Raw genomic sequence first — 17,919 nt, forward strand, 5'->3', positions numbered from 1 at the left:
GTGTGTGCGTGCGTGCGTGCGTGCAGGAGACGCGGTAGTCTGTCGCTCGGGTGTTACGTTCAGGTGCGCCTCACCCTCAGAGGTGAAAACTTCTGAAGTCGGTACGATGGATTAAAAAAGATCAGTAGGCAGTCGTTTATGGAGAAAGATCATGTCGATGCACCGCTTCAGCGTCACGGAAAAGGCCGATTGAAGTGAAAGCGTCGACCGACGGTAAGAACATAAAAACTCTTCGCTCATTCAGGGCGTTGATGTTCACCTGTTGTACTAAATGCACACAGCAGCTCATCACTACATTCTGTGTCTCTGTACTTTTGGTCGTATCATACTTGATGTATCTCTCTACGATGGCTATTTCTGTTTTTTATCCTTCAGTTTAGCAAACATGTAATCTATTCTATTAATAGGATTACAATAAATCTAAAATTAAAAAAAGTATGTAAAATTGTAGTTGTATAGTTTATGATGCTTTTTTATCTTGTAAAAACTTTAATTAAAAAATACTTTTGAGATGAGATAGACACTCATAAACCTGGCATGTTGAAACATCAATTGCCTGTCTTTGGTTTAATGTAGAAAATAAAGGCTATCATCATCTGTACATGGCCTTTTATGTTGCCTGTTGTAATTTTTGTCCCTTAATAATATATGACACATAACTGCAATGCGCAAAATGCTTTTTTGGAGGGAAATAAAGTGCTGTAATATCTTTGGCACTGTTTGGTAACCCATGAAGGCAATGCTCTCTGTGCTTTGTTTACACAAACGAATGTAATGCATTACTTCCTGGGGGATTAGAAATATTAGTCACTAGTTGTTTCCATGCACTGCTGAACCTTTCAGCCACAGCACTTAGCAAAAACAGCCTATGTGCAAATATGCAGCATGAGTCTCATCATGTGGGCCACAGTAGTGAGACTAAAAAGAAAACCCATTATCACCACAGCCTGACACATAGCAGAAACTGACGTGCAATGAAACCACAATGAACACATAGTGTGTGTGTGTCTTTTTACATGCGTAGCACTACCCTGCTCATATAACTCATATTGTCTCCGCTGCAGTACTAGCACGCTTTGAGAACACTTTTTTTTCTTCTCCTCCCAGGTGTTTTGCCTCGTCTTATCTTTGTGATGCCTCCAAAAAAGCAAACAAGCTAATCTCCTCCCTCGGCTGTCTCATCAGCACTTTTCATAGCTGATGTAAGACATAATCAACAAACAGGGAGAAACTATACCAATAACAATGGCTGGTATTACCCCTATACCCCCGCATCCTTGCATGTAGACAGGTGCAGGTGCAGGTACTGTCTAAGCCTGTGAGGTAGCAGGTACAATGTGTCACTGAAATGTGGCGTCACTGTGGCCGGGGCCCTCATATTCTATCCTCAGCTAGCACCAACCAGGGGAGTATTCACTTTCACACAAGGACAGTGGACTACTCAGTAAACCAGGAATTGACTTGATAGCGAGAGGAAATTAAAAAAACAAACAAAAAACACTGGGAATGGGAGATGGGGAAGTGGTGACGAGAGAGGGAGCGATGACAGAGATGATAGAGTTTGAGTACCCTTTTCTCTCCAAAGATGCTCTTCAGATCTGAATGCTCAGGGTGTGATGTAAACCGAAGCGACGTGAAAATCACTCCAAACTGTAGGGCTGCGAAAAGAGAGGAGAGAACGAGGGAAAGAGAAGAAAGACAGTGACAAATGAAAGAAACGACTTGCTGACTGACGAGGAAGGGAGAAAAAGCTCTGCCAAACTGCATTTTGCTCCAAGTGTTGAAAAAGAAAAATAATAAGTCAGATTTTCAGGCACAAAAGTAACTGATTGCAATGATGAAAAGGTAATGTAATCTATAATGAGCCATCATTACAGTATCAGTGATGATGAAGCTGATGATATGAGGAGATTCATATTTATTATAAGGAAAGAATTTTGGCTCTTCTATATGAGATTGCTTTTCTTTAGTTAATTAGATTGATGGATCGGTCACTTTTGCACTGAGAGACTATTCAGAGCAAATAAAACCCACGTCACTTAAAAGAAGAACTGAAGGGAGAGTAGTACAAGGCACAAAAATAAACGCTTTAAGGCATTTTTCATCTACTGTGTACAGGCGTTGTAACTTTTATCCATTTATCCACCCACACAACAGCACTACTCAGCTCAGCCTAATACTCACCCTTCAAGTCGGCAGAAAATTGCCTTTTACTGTAGAAGAATCTATGTGAGCCTGACTGTATATTCTGTTTTTTTTCATTTCCCCTCTTTGTATTTTTCACCCTTATTCCCCTGCTATACACTGCTGCAGGTTTCTAATGACTTTCCTCACACTCTCCACATTCTCCCCAAGTTCTCGTTTCTCTGTTTCCAATGCCTCTTTCCTCATCCCATCTTCCCCCTGTATGGCTCTTAGGTTGGGGGCCCTAATCACTCTGTCCATGAGCTAACCAATCCATCACACCTCCTGCAATTTCTCCCTCTTCAGCCATCCTCTGTCTTCCTGTGCTCCCTCTGCTCATACTCCTCTCCCCCTCCTCTCTTCTCCTGTCCTCTCCTCTCTTGTCATGTCTGTATCCATGAGGAACCCACCCCAGCGCCGGCGCTCTCTGGGTCCTGTCTCACCCAAACGTATCTATAGAAACCTGTCCGTCAGACTGAGGGGTGGAGAGTCATCTGTCGGCGGGGAAACAGATGCACCCAAACACCTCGGCAAGTCTGCAGATGCTGTAAGATATTTGGTTGTCATTTTGAGGGGAAGTCTGGTTATTGTGACAGAAATTATGAGATCTTTCTTTGGCATTACATGCTGACTCTGTGTCACTATGAGTTCTTTATTCCAGGCTAGACTTCTGGTCTGGTTTATGGTTTGATTTACGTCCACTGGCTCTTTCCTTGTACAGCATCTCTACCTCATAAAATACATTTCTCTTTTAGTATGAACCCTCTTCCTCTGTCTTTCTCCCAACCCCTGGCACTGCACCCTATTCCCTGCTCCCCATTAGTACAAGACCCTGTGGGAGGCAGTGGAAAATGAGGACACTTTGGCGGTACAAAGCCTGCTGTCCAGAGACCACACCAACTGTGGAGGAGGAGGAGGAGGAGCAAGTATATGGGAGAGAGGAGAGAAGAAAGAGAAGGACTGGGAGAGAGACAGGGAGAAGGGGGTGAACAGGGTGAGCGAACAGGGTCTGGTCCCCCTGGACGTAGCTGCCCTCACCCACAACTCCCCGCTGCTCCATGTGCTGACAAAGGCGGGAGCCAGACATAACCCTGTTTGTGAGTGTTAAGTTTGAAAAATATCATTATGTGTTGTGAAATGTGTGAAAATGTGTATAATACATTTGTGCAACTACATATAAACTGAATTTGCTTTAGTAAAAACATCATTCTTTTGGGACTGGATGGTTTTTAAATTCTGTTGTAAGGCTTCACTTTAATGAAATGCAAATCATATTCAGGTTCTGTCCTTTCTCTTGCTCTCTACGTTTTTCTCGACTGTATTTCCTCATCAGTGAGCCGACCAGCGGAATGGGCACTCAAGCTGGATGCTCTGGTGGAACTGGCAGGTAAACGTGTGGAGGAGAGGAAGAAGGAGTTATTGAGGAAGGCAGGGGCAGGGCCTCAGGCACAGGCTGACGTTCACAGACAGATCCGCCTCTGGAGCCTCAGGCTGCAACTGTACTGCCGAATGAAGCAGAACTTCCAAAACACAGGTCAGTGGTCTTAGGTCAGCTTATGGCATTTCTTAAACCGTGCCTTGGGACACAAATGAGGTCACAGGCTTGTTTTGCTGCAGTCCTTAGTTGCTAGTACTGGTATTTTTGCACTGGTATTTTTTTTCTTCCTTGTTGAAACTCAGTCTCAACAAGATACAATAATACAGTATTATAGAATACAATAAGATACAAGAAGAAGTTTTTTTTTTTACAACTATCCTCCACAAAGCCCGTCCATCACTGCTGACAAGACCACAGTGATCAGGTATTCAGCCTAACTTCTTGCTTAAGTTTTACCAAATTCCCATCTGGGCTCTTGCAACTCCTACAGTAGCTGGCCTTTTTAAAAATCTCCATCCATCCCTGTTCAACTCATCCAAAATTCAGCAGATTGCCTTGTCATCAAGCTTTCCAAATTCTCCCACACCCTCCGTCCTGCCAGTGGCTGCTTTTATCAAATTCAAAACCTTGGTTCTAGTAGATATATGCTTAGAGATCCACACCTGTGAATATCCTCGAGGCCTTGTTGGAACCTGTGTTCAGCCATTTTGGGCCTCTTAGCTTTCCTCTCTCTGCAACAACTCCTTGTGCAGTGTCAAGTCTTCTCCCTTCTGGCTCCAGTGGTTGAAACTGTACTTATTGTAATTGCTCCATATAAATGTCTCTCCTTAGCTCTCATTTAATTTCTTTTTCAAGCACTTCCCTTCCCTGACTATTTTGTGATCACAGTGTCATTGTAAGGGTAATAAGGCCCTGGCTCTTCTTTTCGGAGTGCAGTAAAACTAAGTTTTCTCTCATTACAAATCTGTCTGGATGGTCAGCTAATGCTTAAAATGTAAAATATAAATGCATTTTTGTCTGAGGCCTGTGATTTAATCTATTCACTTCGGTAACAACTTAATTTGAGCAAACTACAAAACCCCCTTGGGCTACAATCAAGGAGCAGAACACAATGCAGAAATTCATCTTTTATCAGAATAGTGGTGAGGTTACTATTGTATTACTAATATTATGACAGTTAACTGATCCCTTTAGGGAAACTCCTTTCACTAGCTCTATTCACGGAGCTGATGAAGATTCAGTGTCTTGACGAAACATAGAGCTCAAGAAGAAGATCCTCTAAACTTTACCAGCAACCCTGCTGCTCCAGTTAGGTTGGATGGTTGGTTAGGTTGGGTTAGGTGCAAGGAGAGCTAGATTCTTATTAATTTGTTAACCTGTGGTTGTGGTTGTCCTTGACCTGTAGTAAACTAATAATAAAGATTACTGATATTTGAATAGGATAGAGTTTGGTCAGACCAAATACAGTACAGTACATTTATTGTTGTTGTAGTATGAGAATTGAGTAGTGCTCATTTTGAACATTTGTCTGTCTTTCACATGTTTCACCCAGAGCTCCCTGGCCCTCCCAGTCATGTGTCCATACTGGTGACCAGCACATCCTCTCTGTTTGTGGCGATCAAAGAGCCGGAGGGTGACACCATGGGGCTCATCACCCGCTACAGAGGTAGGTGTTGCATGACAACACTTTACTGTAATATATTATTGATGACAGATGGGTGGAAGGGTGAATCAATAGATGGGTTAATAAGAGCTATGATAGAAACATGAACAGAGGCATGATGGATATATAAAGGAATTAATGGAGAACTGAGTATAATCAAAGTCCCAAACATTTAGGCTGACAGGTATAAAAGCTCTATATTTATGCATCTTGTTTGGCTTCTTTATTCTTGTTACTCAATTTTACAACTGCAAAAATGTCATACTTTAGCCAAGGGTAGATTAAGCCTAGGAACTGCAAGTTCTCACAACTGTAAACACGCAAATCCTTAGTTGTCCCCTATGGTGGTTTTGAGTAAAGCCAGAAGATCATCTGTCAGTGAGATTGTTTTGTGTTCACAGTGGAATGGAGCACCTCAGCCAGCTTCAAACGCATCCTTGGCTCAGGCCAAGTTACAGAGACCAAGAACCCCTCCTATAGCATCAAAGGACTCACAGCAGTAAGACATCCAGCACCCACACACACACACACACACACACACACACACACACACACACACACACACATCAGGACATCCACAGATGCTAATTACAAACACATACAAAGATATACACAGGCACATTCTTATATATGCTCCCTAAACTATTCATATATATGTATTTATATAAATAGTTTAGGGGGCATGTAATCATGCACACACATATAATACACACTCAATAGCTCTTGACCCAAACACAGACTGCTCCCCTGTCATCATCTACTGTACTGAACCACTTCCCCTAAGAGAACACTTATCCCACTCAACTGGCTTACTTAAAGGTACACTATGCAGGATTTGTCGGTTGGTGTTTGTAAACACATAGCATTCAAAGTTGGCCCCTCCTCCTCGGCTCGACATCAGAGTGTGAGAATGAAGCGAGCAGTTGTGGTCAAGTTAGCTAGAGAGTGAATGAAGAGAGCTAGCGGCGCAGGCCAGAACAAAGCCGTGAATCAGATAAATAAAACATTATTTTCTGATTGTTTCATGACAGTGACGTTCTAAAACACAAATAAACACACCCACACCTCTGCACAACCCTGCAGGATGGTGCCACATCTCCGTATTTTGTGTGAATGCAGAGATTCATCCTGTCCACTGTGGCCTCTCTGCTCTGCGTGTGTGTAGCTCAGCCCCGCCTTCAGTCAAGCAGACACACAGACCTGCAGCTCTTTATACATCCATGACACAGAGACAGAGAGCAGAGTAAGCAGAGGAGAGAGACAGAGACAGAGATGTAACCTGGTTGCTACGCCACGAGTCCCAACCTCACAACCTGCACGCTGTTTTTGACTGAGAGCTACACAACCACTGCCGAAAGATTGATGCCCAGAAACGAACCAAACAGAGTAAAATAATAAGAAAATAAGAAAATACAGGCAGAGGGCAGAGTCTCTGCAGATAAATACACCGCTACACACTTCTAGTGGGTCATAAATGATGATTGAGATGGATTACTTTTTTATGAATCTATACATAATTTTTAGGAAAATCCTGCATAGTATACCTTTAATCAGATGAATTAATAATGAGAGTGGTACATGATTTCTTTGTCCCGGAATGGACAATTCAGATTCATAAGGTTAATGAATGGTGATAATTTGGTGGTCTGCATTTGTTTCTTCAAATGCAGGGAGTGCATTACTTTGTGAGAGTGAGTGCCTACAATGTGAAAGGATGGGGCCCGCCTCAGTGCTCTACTCCAGTCAGCGCTGCCCCCTCCAGTGAGTGTACTGAATTGCAAAACTTTGATGAATGTGGACCTACTACTTCGAAATGGCTCCATTCTTTTTCTCTCTGTCTCTGTGTAATGAAATTACTTGGCTGACATCAAGCTTAATGTGTAAGGAATAGAATCCACTCATGGTTGGTAGATTAATGAATTATTAAAATGTGGAGGATTAAAGATGTCACTGTGAGTCAATGGGCCTTGTACCTGCTGTGAGTTTGAATTCAGCTCATGATCTTTCTTGCATGCCTTTCCCTCTATCTCGCTGCATTACTTAGTGTAACTTTCCACTTTATACTGTGCAATGAAGCAAAAAAATTTCACACAATGTATTTTAAATAGAGAATAGAGACAAAAAATATCAATATCAATATACATTAGTGATGTTCAGCATGTTGAAGCATCAGTTAGACAACACAATCTAACTTGAAATTCAGATTCAACTACTTTCATCAGCTCAGAATGAATCAGCATTGAAACTTTTAGAGTCACAGCTCACAGATGGTCTCTCATGCAATCATACTGGCCTCCTAATCACCAAGATACGAAAAAGCAGATACGAATGATTTTCCCTAATTGCATAACTCTCTTTCTTCCTTCGCAGGTTGGAGAGAATGCATCGGTGTGAAGTCGCAGTTCAGAAACCATGAGGGTCTAGTGAGGAAACTGCTGGAAGATGCCAGAGAACCACATTACAGAGGATTCTGCATAGGTACTATTACCCAGTCAAATATCTTGTGTGTGCACAGTGAATGTACTTTGGTAGATAAAGTGATTCTCATCCCTTCTGGTCCTTTTCCCCTCTACTCCACAGAGAGATCTAAGCCCCAGAGTCCCAGCAAGCGTATGTCTATGTCTCGAGGCATCAAACAACTGTTCCAGTCCGCCACCAAGTTTGTTCGCCTCCTACAGAGGTAGCGTTCCATCTGTCTTACCTGTCCCACTGTGCCTGAAGGGTATGGGGAGTGACGGATTAAATGTGATGCGATTACAAGAGTGTAGACTACAAAGTATAAGTCTAAACTCTTACCTGTTACAGTTATTGAAAAAGAACAGTAGTCACATTAAAGCTGATGTAGCCTCAAGATTAGTGAAGAGTTCTTTTGAACAGGATGACGCTGGTTGAAATGACTGGACTGTGGAAAGGGACTGATAAATGCCTCTCGCTGCCTCAAGAATTCAATGGATGACTTTCACCACAGTAGCTCACAGTGGATAAACGAGACAGTTCCTGAGTAGTAACTGCATGAATATGAACAACTGTGCTTTGAAACCACTGCATAGATTATTCTAAACATGGCAGTTTGAAGGAATTGCTTTTTGAATGTAGACACAAACATCATTTGCATTATTTGAAATAAGAATTATTTCCAGCTAATGTGATAACAGCATGATTTGAATATAAATGTATTCAAACAAGAAAAAGAGTCCACAGCCATTCTCTGTGAGGTTGTGCTTAGTTTAGTGTGTTAGCATGGTAACATTTGCTAATTAGCACTAATCATATAATATAGCTCAGTCTGATGGGATCGTCATTAGTTTGGCAGGTATTTGGTTATAAAAACAAACTATTGGACAGACAGAAATTTTGACCTGATGATGGCGCTAGATGAAACGTCAGGGGATCAAAGTATTCAAAATTCCATCCAATAGATGAAAATTGATTTCATGCTTTTACTTCACTTGAAGTATTATAGGCTGTACTTTCTCTAATTTTCATCTGATGAGACAGTTTGAAAATCCACTGGACAATGTCAAAATTAACAGCAGCAGTTTTATTGTTTACTTTATTGTTTACATTTTATAGTCAGTATTGACATTGATAAGTGAAAGTATTGTGACTGTAACACAGAAATAGAGTAACTGTTGTTGAATTTATCTGTAATTTATCTTTGTTCTGTGTCTCTTCAATCTCATTAGGGGCGTATACTTGGCAACAGTGTGCTACCACAAGGAAAACATCCTGTTGACAGCTGAAGATCAACTCCCACTGGTGGAGATCCAGTGCTGCTCCACCTCCATCACCCAGGACTTCCTTTGGTTTGCCAAGGTGAACCATCAGTAGACTCCTGTATACAGATACATTGTTGGTACCTTGTAAATCCATTTGGAACACAGTCATTACATTACACATGTAGTCACTGTAGTCTTCCATTATTTAATTCATTTTTTTCTACTAAATCAATTATTCAGAATGAAGGATATTTAATTTTCTGTGTGAATTGCAGTTTAAAATCGAATGTCATTGTGTTCTTGTAGTTGTCCTGTGCATGGCAACAAGTGCCCTGGCTCCAGCAGGCCCTTTCCTCTGCTCATTCATCTCCCTCCTCCCTCCTTCAGAACAGGCACAACATTTTAAAAGCTGTTTCCCAGCTGCAGGTAGGAAGTTAAGCGGCTTATTCTGCCTGATAAGAAGCATCAAAAACAGTTAATTGCAATTTTAATTACCTTGTTACATCTCTTCTTCCCCCCACTTTTCTTGCTTCTGCCTCATTTTATCTCTACCTCCATGTAACCCCAGAACCTGTGTTTCAATGCATTAATCCCTAATAACCTCAAATTTATTCATTGTCGTGTTTCTATTTTACCTCTCCACATTTCTCTGCCTTCAGTCCTCCCTGGGAACAGAAGACCTGGGCCAGGTGTATTATGAACCTCTGAAAGACCGGCAGGGCAATGTACTACTAGTGACTCTGAAGGAGTTCCCAAACCCTCCTGGGTGAGAAAGACTCTTTTGTTACATTCTGTTAATCCCCATCAGACCATTTTTCTCCCTCTCACAAAGAGCATACAGCATCAAGAGAGGTTTAACCTCTGCCTTCTGTTTCCACTGTCTCCAATTTGTCACTCAGTTTCTTAGTCATGTCGCCCTGACTCCAAATGAAACGAACATTTTCAAAATCTACATGCTTTAGACTGACCCAAATCCGAATCAACCTTGCCCAAAGGAGATACTTTAATAACCTAATCAGGCATCAGGCTGGGCTTGCTTAGCACACATGCAGAATCATACTTTCAGGATATCAAGCCATGTTATGACAAACAGTATGAATCAATCACACTCATAGGTAGTTCTATATGGTTGCTTTTCACTTTCACACTGACTTGTCCGCTCCGCTCCAAGCCCTCCTGACCCTCCGCTCCACTGGATGCCCCTGGCTCGTCTGGAAAAGAACCGCAGCAGAACTCCTCTACTGCCTGAGCCCACTGCCATGGACATGCTCTATGAGCAGCTCAAGGTGAACCTGGGTTTGTGTGTGTGAGTGAAAGAGAAACAAACAGAGCGAGTCTAACATCAATGACACAGAGCAGCAGCTATGTGCAACAGAATGTGTTGAGCACTGAGTGCATAGTGACTGTGTGTATTGACTTTCCTGACAATTATTGAGCCGTGTTTTTCTCTCTTGTGCAACTGAACGAAAAAATATTGGAATTCATTTGGCAAGTCTAAACCAAATTAGCCAACCAAATGAAAAACAAAATGAGACTGTAAATAAAAGGCCTCTAAACATTATATCCTATTAACATCTCTTAAAATTTTCAACATAATATCTATTTCTCTCTGTTCTCCAGGAGAAGCTGTCCTTCCACAGGCATAGCATTCAGTGGACCCAGCCGGGTCTGTACGTGGGCATCCTGAAACTGTGCAGCTCAGTGGAACAGATCAGGGTCCTGGTGCCACAGAGGCTGCCCAATCTACTCTGCCACACACGGGTCCGACACAATGCCCACGTGTCCAGGTAACACAGTTCACACATTAAACTTTGGCAGCCCAGCACAAAATACAATGTGCCAAATGATTAGTTAAGAAAAATTATCTTTTATTTTAGCTCATCAACAGCAAATTATGTATACTTTACACTGTTGCTGGGTATTTATAAAAGCATACTGCATCACAGTTGCTGCCTTCTGGCGTTGTAGAAAACCAATATGCAAGATTTGACAGTTAGCTGCTGAAATTGGATGCACTCATCTTTATAGGTTTTTGTACCTAAATTGTCTCAGGAGTGACATCTTCCCTTACTTATGTTTTTTTTTTTATGCATTGTCATTGTGTGATAGAGAGGAGTGGGAATGGCTCCAGAGTCATGTTTACACCACGGCCAATGGCAGCGCTCAGGATCTGTTGAGTGGCGAGGACGAGAGCTTGATGGAGAGCAGCGGGCTGGTGGAGTTCGTCAGGTCACTGAGAGCCGCAGTCACTCATCTCCTGACAAAGCTCAACATCCCCCTCTACAGGGTAAAAAACGTTTCAAATAGACACCTCGAAATTCTTCTTTCTTAACAATTAGGTTTTCATTTATGCTAATTTATCGTCACGCTTGATTTCGTAACAGATTTTCATAACATTAGGACATATTTCTGTAATTCTATCTGCTGTATGACTGTGTCTCTGACAGGCATATCAGTATGGTGTGTACACCCGGGAGCTGGTGCAGTTTGGAGACAAGCTGTCCATGCTGCTGCTGCTGCCCCCCAGTGAGGACTTTAGCTCCAGCTACTGGCCTCTGGTGGGGACCAAGGAACCTGGCCTCACCATGCCCCTGCAGATCTTTGAGCTGGGTAGGTGGAAAACTATTGTTGCACAAGTCCATGATTCCTGGATCTGTCTCACAAGAGTACGTTTTTCAAGCAGTGCTGAGAGAGAATGCCACTAAAAGGGGAGCTAGGCTATGCCACTGGGAGCAAGTGTAAAAAAAATGATTCATAACGTAAGAAGTCCTTCATGTTTGGTCTACTGTGGACTTGGAGGTTAGAATAAACTACCTGGCAGGGTAATCTTCCCTTACTAAGAATGGCATAGTGTCCTGAGGACCTTTGACATTAAAAAATGAGAGCATGACATAAGAACAAAGTGAAAGGAGTTTTTTCATATGTCATACATCTCATTAAGATCAATAAATGTGTCTCATCTTCAAAGGAACCACAGGAAAGAACCAAAAACCTCAAAAAAAAACCCCAGCAACCCTTGAAATGCATTTCAACCATTGCCAGTTTCATTGGAAAATGTAAAATGCTTAAGGTCTTTTGAAGATGAGTTACTTTTATTGTTTTTTCTTATCTAATTAGTCCTTTGATCCTCCTTTCCATCCCCACTTTAGGATCTGTTTTGATTCTAATTTAAATCCATCTTTTCTTTTGACCCTTCTCGAAAATTCCCACACTAAAGCTACACTAGAGTCTGCTAATGAGTTCTGAGGCTTCTTCTCGTACCTTTGATGTAGTGATTTCTCTTTCCTCTCAACTCTGGCTCATCACCAGTTCACTTCTGGACATATGATCGGGACTTCCTGTCCCAGTATTGCCAGGCCTGGGTGAGGCTGGAGCTGGACACTCATCTGGCCCAGCAGGCTCTGCGGGAGGCGCTGGACACTAAGGAAGTGCAGGAGGCCCGAGAGCGCCTGAACCACATCACTGAACTTGCACAGGTGAGATTGTAAAGGCAGTATCAAATATGTAAAGGTGAACTAAGCCAACTTACTGATATGTATCAGTCACAGCCACTGTTCCAAATCCACATCCCAGCTGTCTCAAAGCTTAAAAATTATTCTTTTCTCTGTCTTTTTCTACATCTCTTTCTCTGTGACTAATGTGAGTTTAATGAGCGAAATGAATAAGAGATAAAGGCTTTTACTTGGATTCACCCATCAGTGTATCTGATTTGTATTTTTAATATTTCACGTAAAGAAAAATCACCATTATTAATTCATTTAACTGTTTCAGTTCCTCTGTTGTTCTTTATTAGAAGTCCTCTAATGACTGTCACCTTGTGCTGTTTTCTTGTTTCTTTAGCGTCTGGATGTGGTGTGGCGGGATGCCCGCTGGATTATGGACTGTCTACAGTGCGTTCGGTCCAAACAGTGGGTGGGGGCGGTGCCTCTAGGCCTGGTGATGGGAGGAGACCCACCACCACGTCCTGATGGTGAGGAAGAGGAGGAGAGTTTGACTGCCAGACTGACATGGCCCCATCGGATACAATCACAGAGAGCCATTGCAGGTAAAACGATGATGTGGAAGTAGATGGACATGTCTCCAATTATAATCTAGTACCATTTTCAGCATTGAGTCAGCCAAGAAAATAAAAAAAAACTAATTTAAATTCTTGTCAACATCCCATGGTTTCCATAGATATTAAATATGACATGTTTGAAGATATTTTGAGTGTAAAATAATGCTGAAGATATACAAAATGTCCCATTTGAGACAACGCTGTTGTAATAAAAGGAGGCACCTCAAATTTGCATATGATATATCTCTACTGAAGCATTAAGGAGCAGATGTTAAATATATATTTAACAACAACAACACAGAAAATATGTCTAATATTGAAGCTGCTTGAGGCTAAATTGAAGGCAAATGTAGAGAGCACTGGTGTCCGCACCATCTCCACCATGAGAAACTATGTTACTCTCGCTCTGCCCTCTTAATGTCTGCAGTCAAAGTAATTGCTGATGTAATATGCAGCACTAAATTAACTTGCTTCAGCTGGAATGCTTCTATTAAGAGATTAAAATTAAGATTTTAACTTCTCCCTCTTAACTTCTGTTTGCTTTACCGTTTCCCTCTCAGAGAGTTTAGTCAGTGTGACTCCACCAAATGTCGTCACTGCCGAGGTCTCCGCTCCAACAGGAATCATGGATGTCCCTGAAGAGGTGTTAATGGAAGGCGTCGCCAAGGGAGGGTACCCTGTTGACATCAGCACCCAATCAACTCTGGACTTGACAAGCATTGGCCAATCAGAATTAGAATGTGCAAACACTTTAATCGAATCTGGACTGGAGCCTGCTGCTGTTGGACAGTTGGAGGTGTCATATACAGATGTGAATGCACAGGAGTCCTACAGTGGGGAACAGGACTTCCCTTCCAGCATCACTGATGTAATCCAGCCGATGGAGATGGCGGAGCTGGCGGACATTTTGCCCACGCTGAGTCTTATTGATGAGGAGACCCCCAGTGGCCCGGCCACACCATCAGTAATGGATATGCTAGAGAGCTTTGGACTGGGGATTGGTGAAAACAACACCTTCTTTGCCTTACAGAATTCAGACTTGATCAATGAAGCCGGATGTCTGTCGCAGCCCAACCTGCACTATAACAACAGCAGCAGTGTGAGAGAGACACACTGTGAGAACACAGTGTTACATGGAGAAGCCATGTCTGCCTCTCATGCCATGATGAATGATACAGGTGGGGACGTGCCTGTACTGAGCTGGGATTTACCTCCAGACGCTACAGAAACTCAGCAGGTTTCCAGCAAGGGAATGTCCTTTCCAGTGAGGAACCAGGTGGAGTGGGAAAGACCCTCTAACAGCTCGTCCTGATACTGACTCAAGTATCGGCCTACTTCAAACTTCTAACTTGTGTCAACTTAAGACTGATCAGTAGGCTGCACAGTAGCACAGTTGATTTGCAGACAAAGTTGTACATCACTCTAACCAAGTTAGATGTTTTTGGCTTGGCAACAACTTTGCTCTTGATCCCTGGCTGTCGATCAGTGTCCCCCAGCCCAGTTAATATTAAATGTGGCGGAGGAAAATTCAAATGAGATAACTAGAAGCAATTTCATCATGATTGATGTGAAGAATTTTTTAACAAGACACCATAACTAGACTGATTTATGTCCTTTGCACATTTTTGGGCCTGTAGTTTATCTTTTTTGACATTCAGTCCATTAGAGCTTGTTGTGTGAAAAAACTAAGCTATAATGGTGTTTTTTATGACTTGAAAATCCAACAGTTACTACAGTACAAAACAACATTGCTGATTGTTGCTGCTAGTAAACAAACTCATTAAATGCATATAATCCTGCACAATGGACACATTTGCTTTGCAGTCTAAGAAAAGCTGTTATACTGTACATATATGTAATTGAATAGCTGTGGTTCTGTTTGGTTTAACAAGTATAGTATCCAAGTTCCACCTCAGTTAAAACCTAGATATCTAGATCTAACTATCTTTTCTCTTTAGAAAATATTTATTTTGTCTGAAACATCACTTTAGTACAATCCACGAAGTAGTGTGTTGGTTTTTTGTTTTTGTATGGCACCCAAAATGTGGCGCCCCCCCTAAAAAACCCTCAAGATGTCAACTTAGAGTTGTGAGAGAGGATGATTTCTTCCAAAACTACTCAAAAGTTTCATTTATTGCCTGCATTTACCTACTTGGTAGCATATGCATCACAAAAACTGTTTTCTGGGTCTCAATTTATTAAGGAGCATGCAAGCCATTCATATTCACGTCCGTTCTCTTTTGCATGGAGGAGATTTGGCCTTTCATTGTTGCATTTGTATTTACTGTATCTTTACCTCCACCTGCATAGCACATCCAACCAGAGTCAGCCAGAGATTGAGCTGCAGCCAAGGAAACAAGCAGAATTGTTAAATGTCTTGGGACTAATAACCAGAGAGAGGGAGGGAACTGTGCTGATGGGTTTTGGAGAGGAATTTATTAAAGGGAGTTATGACAGGAACAGTGTAGAGGGGAACAAAAGGCTATGGAGAAATAATGGGCATGTATGAGGCAGAGTGAGGTGGTTTTCCTGCTTTAAATCCTGCTATAATTTATTTACCACAAAGCTACATAATTAAGTGATGTACTGAAAACACAAGATTAGAATACAGTAGGTTAAAATACTAGATTAGAATAAAATATGTTTGTCTTTCAGCACAGTGCCTTACAACAAAAAGCAATATATGGCTATCTTCACAGCAGTTTTTTTTTTATATTTTTTATTGACTGGATTTCATAATTCATTGGAAGGTAGGAATGATAAATACTAAAGTGGTTTAGCCAAAACAACATTCCACCCCTTCAACATAGGAATATGGTAATGCATGTAACATTCAATCATGAACATGTTGTTTATCATGTTTCCATAAGGTCATTATGTATTAAACTGTTCAGTGGGTTGAAATGGCCTAAACTGATATTAAAATACCATTAAATACTGCCTTTTTGCCACCTTTTTTTTTAGCAGTATTCCCTATATTTCTTTTACTTTTTGTGTAACAAGAATAAATCGATGCCTTCAGCTTTTCAGTTCAATATTTTAAACCCGCTGCACATCCATGGTACACTCCAATAGGTGTGTTGATATATTTTACATAATTAGACCTCGTCTCAGCGCTGTGTGGGCACACACAGACTGAGCTTGATTGACATCCCCTCACTCTCCTGTTGCACCTGTTAAGGCCAGACAATTAACACATTATTCACCCTTATTGGGACTTTGAGTTTGCTGACCTCATCATAGCTCTGTGTAATTTCAAGAGTCTAATCAGCCGGAATGACTGAAAATATATTGTGTGGTTTGAACAAGGGCTTTAAGATATTTAATTATACAAGTTATTGATGAAGTATATACACACTAGAGTTTTACTGGAGATAAGTGTTACATTAAATACGTCTCATCCTTATGACATAGTGAAAACATGGGGACAACTACTATGGGGTACAAAGTGTGTGATATTAAAATTCTAATTAATGCAGAGCCAGTTCTGCCCAACATCAAATTGATGCTGATTAGGAGATCAAAGCAGAACTTAATCACTTTCTAAAATGAACACTCAAAATTTTAGTCAGTCATTATCATTCATTATGGTTTATGGTTATCTGATCAGTTGTATTTCCATGGGAAGCCTCTAAGGCATCTAGTATGTGTATTGTGGTTCAGTGGAGACACACTGATCAGGTTAAACTGGTTGGTTAACTTCCATAGACACAGTCATTAAAGATTATGCTAAACTGTATTGTTTGAACATCACTGATCATTTATCGGTTTTAGTTGTGTTAATTCAACCTTTGTGGTTACCCAACTATCAATAAACAGATAAAACTGTGTTGGATCAATCTCATACAGCATGTTAAAACCAAGGTAAATATCAGTGAGTGCACAGCTACAATAAAACAGGTGAGACTGTGCTTGGTCAACCTCAGTTCCCTGTTAGAATACATGTGGGAAAACATTCAGTCGTTTTCTCAAACAATAGTTTCATTTTGAAAGATTGTACCAGAAGTGATGGTATAGTATTATATCTGTCTTGACGCTAGGTGTGGCTCAAAGTTGACCTGACTGTATTAAATTTATTGGTGTTCACTGCCATCCATAGTCACAGTGGATGAACTGCAACAGCCAGTTCAACATGTTGAATAAAATTATTACTATATATTTAGCATAATTGATGTAAATATTTTTTGCGACCAACTTTTTTATTAGCCTCTCATATAATACAAGTGTGACATGGCACAAGTGTGTGTTTACAACTGATTAATCGATGCAAAGTGATAAAAATAACTGAAAAAATAAAATGAAGGCAACAATGAGGAAAACAAAAATAAACCTATTAATACAATTCAGTTAATTCAGCTGTGCCCCTCCCGCTGCTCTCCAAATCATGTTTAAAAAATATATATATACACAATTATACATCTAAATAGTCTTTCAGACTAACTTTCAAATACAATAAACTTCAGCAGCAGTTTACAATAATGAGTGTTCACTACCATCTAGTGGTCACACTCAGGTACTGCAATACAACATTAAATCTATGGATAACTTGAATAATAACTTTTATTATCCATATTTATAAGTAATTATTGTGTTTATATTACCAAAAATACAATAGCATCCGTACAGGTAGTAATTATATTGATAAAGAGTTGTTTTCAGTTAACAGTTTACTGTGCTTTAGTGACTCGGGAAGATCTATTAGAATCAGGTGTTTTTACGGCCCTCCAATGGCCATAATATTGAACTGCAACACATTCAATTCATAAGGCATAACTTAACTACTAACTTGACCACCAGACAACATAACTGTTGTCTGGTGGTCAACCGTCATCCTCTAAGTCTGACCACTAGAAAACAATTACATGACAATTAATGATCATGACTGTTCATTCATTTCGGTTTGTGTTAGTTGGCTCAC

At 40.9% G+C, this 17,919-nt stretch overlaps 1 protein-coding gene across 1 annotated transcript; it reads left to right on the forward strand.

Annotated features, from left to right (window-relative positions):
• LOC137167847 (ankyrin repeat and fibronectin type-III domain-containing protein 1-like) lies at nt 1-16,535 on the forward strand. The gene is made up of 19 exons (XM_067570158.1): nt 1-213; nt 2,314-2,731; nt 3,008-3,281; nt 3,518-3,718; nt 5,115-5,228; nt 5,627-5,724; nt 6,896-6,986; nt 7,596-7,703; nt 7,806-7,905; nt 8,912-9,041; nt 9,251-9,370; nt 9,604-9,710; nt 10,116-10,230; nt 10,565-10,731; nt 11,054-11,231; nt 11,392-11,554; nt 12,254-12,420; nt 12,785-12,989; nt 13,562-16,535. The coding sequence occupies exons 2-19, from the start codon at nt 2,570-2,572 to the stop codon at nt 14,311-14,313; spliced, it is 3,252 nt and encodes a 1,083-aa protein (XP_067426259.1). The 5' UTR covers nt 1-213; nt 2,314-2,569; the 3' UTR covers nt 14,314-16,535.
• The last annotated feature ends 1,384 nt before the right edge of the window (nt 16,536-17,919 follow it).

Source organism: Thunnus thynnus, chromosome 17 (assembly GCF_963924715.1).
Source record: "Thunnus thynnus chromosome 17, fThuThy2.1, whole genome shotgun sequence".
Lineage (NCBI taxonomy): Eukaryota > Metazoa > Chordata > Actinopteri > Scombriformes > Scombridae > Thunnus > Thunnus thynnus.